Genomic DNA, 6,626 nt, shown 5'->3' with positions numbered 1-6,626 from the left:
AAATACCTCATCCACCTAAAAGGCTTCTGATCCATACCTTCAAACCCACTAACAAAACTTTTAAATTTCAGTTAGACTTCAAAATTGTATCAAGCATACATTTGCTGACAAATAAAATGTGGATTTCAGAGGAGCTTATAACTTCTTGGCAATTTTCATTAAATAGATTTTTCCAGCAGCAAACGTCATTAAGTCATATAGTTTTTGTTCTATAGTTTAGGAAAATTTGTGCACTTTTTCATTAAATACAAAGCCGATTTACTTGGCTCGTTGCACGTTTATGACTAGAGAATTGGCTCAACAGATTTCAGAGGAAAAAATCAACATTGGGAACAATTAACCCCATGAGATTGCTGTTTGGTGCGTCTTTAAAAATTCATCCTTCATTGAATGATTCAAAACCCGCAACATATTTATAACTAAGGTTTGGCACCACAGATTTCAACAAAATAAAGCCAAAGTAAATAAAGACTAAAATAACAGGGGGACAAAGTACTTGGATGCTCTGCACCTTGCGCATTTATTCGAATCTGAGGAGTGTCAAGAAGTGGTCTACATGGGGACTGGCGACAAATGAAAAATTTTTCCCTGACCTCAATGGGTGGGAATTCGATTCACATGCATTAATACTCCGAAAGTGGCAATTAAAGTGGGGGTCATGCGGAGACGATCATCGCCTTGCGCGTCAAACCTACCGCGATGCCTCAATTAGTAGATGAACATTAACATTTTACTGCCAAATTTACTTTACTGCAAATCGGGTGTTGGTTAGGATACATCCGCACGGTTTTGTGGATCTAAAGGAATGTTCTCCCTGGAAATATGAATACCTCTTATTCTCTTCTGTGCTTCAGGCACGCAACAGTAAAACACAGCCGCTTTATCAATGAAAAACGATAAATTTATGCATTCTCCTGGTAAAAATTTGATATCTCTCTTAAAAATATTGTTTTAGATTACTACTTAATAACTACAATATTTTGAGAACAGAAAAAAATGTAGAACCTCAATTTTAAGTAGGCACCTCGACAGCAAATAATTTAAAGAAGTTAAACTGACCACTTTGCCTCTGTGCCGTTCATTCTATATATTTTAGCTTAATCTAGTAGCTGATATGAAGGACTGATGAAAATACATCCCACCCACTTTAGAGTGGTGGGTTTCCGCAGATCGTTAGTCATGATGAATTAACAATTGCTCAAAGTTGAATTAAGGGAAATCAAGGAGAATGTGCCACACTTTTACGGATGTTTTAAGTAGCAATTACAAAGGCTGTTTCATTTGTAGCGAGTTTTAGAACGGATTGGCAGGGATAAAAGCCATGCAATTTTCAAGTATATAGTGTAAATTGATATTGTCGAACAAATATTTGGGCAGAATATTGCATATCTTAAGAATTGCCTCATCTTTGTGGGTTTTAGCTAACATTGACCACTGTGACCGCGAGCCAACTTAGGACAAGGTTGCAAACCATGTCCCGGACTTTGTAGGAAAACCGGGCTTCTTCGTAAAAATAGACAGGGAATGTGTGAGGTGAGTTCGTCTCCATGCTGGTACATTCATTCACTCCTCGTGATAGCGTCTGGCCACTTTCTGCTTCCAGTGCGAACAGCACAAACGTTATTCATAATTGCTCCTTTAAAAGGTAAAAGTAGTGCGCACTCATTTGTCTTCTGTCTGCCGATAGTCATCCCACTCAAATATCATTAAAAAATTCACATGAACCACTGTAATTTGGGTCGGAAGGAGATAATGAGATAACTCTACTTCCCTTAAAGCCCATTCTCACCGAAGTGCGACCTCCAGGTTCACGCTTCGCTACCTTCGCCTTAGGAGATGTTTAGTTCGTATCCAACCGCTATGCAAATTCACCTTACCTACGTTCCAATATACTGCATTCTTCACTCTCCTATGGATGGTGTTAGAACAATATGCCACTTGACGTCCTTCCCGCATAATTGATGTGGGTACTTTTCAAAATGAGAATTTTACATTACTTTCTGCGTAAGCAAATACTTTTAAATGTTCGGGAACGCCACTATTTGAAAACACTAGGGTGATGTTATTTGTTCGAAATTGTAACTGACCAAAGAGCGCCAATGGACCTTACGACAAATGTTTTGCCATGTCTTGTCCAGTGTTGCGGTATAACTTATCCTGTTCATCTGTTAGAGTAAAGTGTAGCATAAAAGCCCTTCGTCAGTCAAAGTGAATACGACTACGATTCTGTCAAAAAGGACTAAGAGTAGCCGTAGTCTTTCTATTCAAGCCAACGTTTTTTGACAGAATATTAAAGTAATCTTAACTAACTCTTCTGTAAAATGCAAATACTTTGCTTAAGTAAACTAGTATAAACAGAACTACAGGTAAGCAGCACTTGTGTAGCCTTACTCGACTATATTTAACTCTATTTAGATTATGCGTTTAAAGGAATGCACAAATTAGGACTGAATAGTTTATTTTTGATACTAATCAGACTTCCAAAAGTCATTGTAAGCACTGACTTTATGATTATGAAGGAGAATAAAGCAGTAAGATTGGTTGTGAATGCGCCAAAATGTCAAAATTATTTATTTGGTTAAATTTAGGTACATCAAGGAAGGTGGATAAGATTCGAATAAAAAGATGTATTTCAGTGAAATACTCGCATTCATTGTGTAGGGGTGAGTCTAAAAAAAGATGAGGTGAAATTAGCACATAGTATTGTTTTTGGTCATGTATGCTAGAAGTTATCAGTGAGGAAATGTAGGGCAACAACATCCTTAAGTTCTCCTGTTGTACCGAAGATGTATAATAAAACGAGAAAAATGGTAAAGTAAGCTCATTTAGGTAAGCAAATTTACAATAACAACGCACCGTTTAGTTCAAGAGGATTTGGCAATTTTGTCTAAAACTGCATTGGTTACCAATAGACCATCCTTTTCCGGTAGTTATGGAGTCTGCCAAATCGATTCCTCATCTTGAGAAACGGTATTATACGGCCATAGGTGTCCAATTCTGCATTAAGATTCAAATACCTTTAAAAATGCAGAGCAAACCCTCGTCGTCTAAGTCCTCCAAACCATCTCGTTTCCAGTAAAGCATTCTTTTGTCTTCTTCGTGACTTTTCGGTTCTTCGGCCGTGATGGTCAATACGATCATAGCCAGAACAGTGAAAAGGACTGCATAAAACGCCTTCATATTTGTGGGAGGTACTGAGCCCTGAAAATGCCTTCGGTTAGGTTTTGTAACTCCCCAATCTCACGGTTATTGGCCGGGCGGCTATGTGTAGGAGACTGGCCAATTACAGGGAGGTTCGTTTGAGTTCACATTTGAGCAGATGACCAATCGAATTCTTCCCAATAGCAACCAGTACACGGGGAGCAAATTTGAAGGTACTTCGAGATTTGAATTAAACTATCTTATTCGTAATTACAAATGTCAGTGCTTCTCACACTCACAATCAGCTAATATTATCTCATTTGAGATGTCAAATAACGCAATATTGGACCATCTTTAGTGTCGAATGTTGAAAATTGCGTGGAAGGTTCTGACTACCGTTCTTTGTTTGATTACATCATTTGGCCTATGTTAGCAATTTATCAATTTAATCAAATTCCTTGCCCTGGGTTCTATACAAGTAAAATTGATAATTTGGTGGAATTTTAGAATTCCAGACTGTCAGAATGAAGTTGTAGGTGCCGTCTGTGCTCACTATAGATTCACTTTAAGGTTCATCGTGTCGCCAAGGCAAGCTACATTTACTTTTTTGGCCTCAGAAATGTGTTTGCGCAGGATTTAAAATCACCTGTAGTGTGCTTTGCGAATAACATTGCACCACTAAATTATGGTTTACTTTTGGCAACAGGCGTCGCAAACTTTAGTAATAGCTATATGGTAAAAGCTCACTGCATGAATGATTGGTTGAAAAGTTGGATAAATAAGAAATTAAAGGGGTAAAAACTGTTTGTAATCATTGTACCCACTCAACGTCGATTTGCGTATCGATGAATGCAACGATTAAGCTTGTGTTAATTTGCATGGCGTAACGCCAGCTCTTCAAGCGAGGCATCTCCAATAACATCGTCTTTTTTGAAGCCATTCACACAATTTTAAATGTCTTTTTTTTGATGCATCTAGAGGAATTTCAAATAATTTAACTTCTTGGTGATATTCGTTTTAATTTTTTTAATAAACAATTGTCGCACAAAGAGTTTAAATGTGAAGCATCAGCGATCCACTCAAAGATATTAACCCCTAGCCGTGGACACTAGGGGTGCCTAAAAGGTAATATATGCTCAAAAAAATAGAGCAGCCTCTTTGTGAAAGAAAAGTCTCAGCAACTAGAACAATAATAATGACACCTCAATTAATTATATCGTCTGGAACTTATGCAGAGTCAGTCAATTTGTTCTCTCCATTGTATATGTGTATGTGTGTGTGCGTAAGCGTTGGGGTTACTGCTCTAAGAGAATGCAAATATTTGCGTGTTTTTGTTTACGCAGCTGTAGCTGCAGGTGTGTATTTAATGGCCTGTCAGGGAACCGCGGTCATGTTGTCGGCGGCGTAATGTGCCACCCACTTTCGCCTCAGTGGCGCGAATGTATACCATTCCTTTTCCTCCCCAACCCCCTACCTGCATAATCTGACAATTCTTAATGGCCCATCCACCCACGCAGATAAACTGAGCCCACTGCTTTATTCCCGTACGAAGCATTCCAAACGTTTCATCGGAAGTAGAAGAGGTATGTAAGACTAATGTTCTGTGTTCGTGAATATAGGCAAACACATCAACATTAAGTTCTCTTTTGCGTATTCATTTTTGATAAATCTATTGATGAAACAAAAATGGAACACTACAAATAAGTGTCTAGAAATGAAAAGCTTACTTCCGGGAAACAAAATTTGGGCTCGTGTTCACTAATAAATTGCCTTTAGAAGAATCACAGATAGAAGACAACACATTGGATTTGTGCGTTTAAAGGTGACGATACAAGAGTGTACTATCACATAGATTTAAACTAGTGAAATCTCATCTTCACAATATTTGGCCTTGACGCTCGTGAAAGCGGATTCAGTGTTTGATCACGTTAGTGTGTACCTATAAATATTTTATCCATATTTTTAACAGAAACTTAAAAAATGACGTATCATGAAGAAAACCAGCAAAATCTTTGTGGCTGCCCTACGCCTTGTTTTTTGGCTTAGTGGCTTCTTCATTCTCGAACCACTTCCACGATTTTTGTGGGTGGGGTTCCTCCTCTCATTGCTATCCCCCATGACATGATTTACAACTACTGAACAGTGGATAATAGGCATGAGCATTGCCACCTTGTAATTGGTTAGTACAAGGCCTACATTCAAAGGTGATCTCTAGAGTTAATGGATGCAGGTAAAAACGGTTTAGCGTTTACCATAGTTAAGTGGTAAAAATAAAAGAACTAATGGTGTTTTTGTGTCTAAAACCTTAAACATCTTAAATAATATCTCAACTGATGTTTTATCCATGTAAGTCAGCAGAAACTACTGCTTTTCCCCTTTATCGTGTTTTGTACAGTGGTAGAGGAATTTCAGCAAAGAAACAAATTAATTTTAAAGCCTTTTATTGCGAAATAATCAGCCATTATTGTATAATTTATTTTATCATGTATTAAAACTAATGTGACTTTTTAGATGCATATCAAAATCAATAGTAGTAATGGCAACTAAACAGAGAATACTACCAAATAGCTTTTCATGGTTGCATCAGTCTGACTATCTGGAAGACGCAATTAGTTTAAACTAACTAATATTACCTGCCTTTGTTAATTGAAAGCCTTCTTTTAAAGTATTTAATGCAGTGATCGAAGCCCTGACTTTTCTTTTAATTTATTATGCTTGAAATAATAACTAAAGGAGCATAAAAATACCGCCATTAATGTGCGATTAATAAGAAAATTCATTCAAAGACAATAAGGCATAGCATAGTGAAGAAGGCTTTGGTAGTTTGCAGCCGGACATTGGTAGCCCGGGAAAGTTCTGATACATATATTAGGTTTCATAGTGGGGTAGAAAAGTTTCCAGTTAAGAAAAAGTGTGTGCGCTTTGGATTTAAGTGCCATTATCGCGAAAAAAGTGATTAATTTTACTGACAGGCGTCACACAACCTGACGGTGCGGATCTTCCTAAACTACCATTTTTCATGTGACTTACATCAAACACGCCCGATTTAAACTGAATAATTTAGTACCTGTTTCGCTGATGGCAGTGTTTTTATAAAAAAAAGCAAGTTTATTTAGCAACAACTAGTTCGATTATAAGGGGCCATCGCCAAAGATTTTTAACCGTGGCCCAATCAAAGAACAACAATGAGAAGTATTAATTTTGGGATTAGGCTAAAAGTTAAGATACTGTTATGAATCCAGCCATTAGGTCTCCATATATTTAATTAAAATTATTCCTTCATTCAAACTGTCGCCAAGAATGAAACTCATTGTAGCCATCTGAAAATGTCAAAAATGCTGCCTATTAATTCTGCATGTATGATTGGGATGCAACAGGTTCTAATCAAATAAATGATACAAGCAAGAATATTCCCTTTTGAATCCTTACCAATGGTTGGGATATTTACATGGTCTTATTATGAAAAAGAAAAACAATGCATTTAT

General features: G+C 37.2%; 1 protein-coding gene across 1 annotated transcript; it reads left to right on the top strand. All coding sequences in view use genetic code 11, as the record gives it.

Moving 5' to 3' along the window:
* Window positions 1-1,547: 1,547 nt before the first annotated feature.
* Window positions 1,548-5,764, top strand: EGR_01820 (hypothetical protein; the record flags this gene model as incomplete). The annotated part of the gene is made up of 6 exons (XM_024491069.1): window positions 1,548-1,645; window positions 2,477-2,531; window positions 2,727-2,815; window positions 3,759-3,935; window positions 5,419-5,487; window positions 5,653-5,764. 6 exons carry the CDS (start codon window positions 1,548-1,550, stop codon window positions 5,762-5,764), a joined length of 600 nt encoding a protein of 199 aa, XP_024354525.1.
* Window positions 5,765-6,626: the final 862 nt, after the last annotated feature.

Source organism: Echinococcus granulosus (genome assembly GCF_000524195.1).
Source record: "Echinococcus granulosus chromosome Unknown EG_S00007, whole genome shotgun sequence".
NCBI classification, from domain to species: Eukaryota; Metazoa; Platyhelminthes; class Cestoda; order Cyclophyllidea; family Taeniidae; genus Echinococcus; species Echinococcus granulosus.
This window is presented reverse-complemented; position numbering and strand designations above follow the sequence as displayed.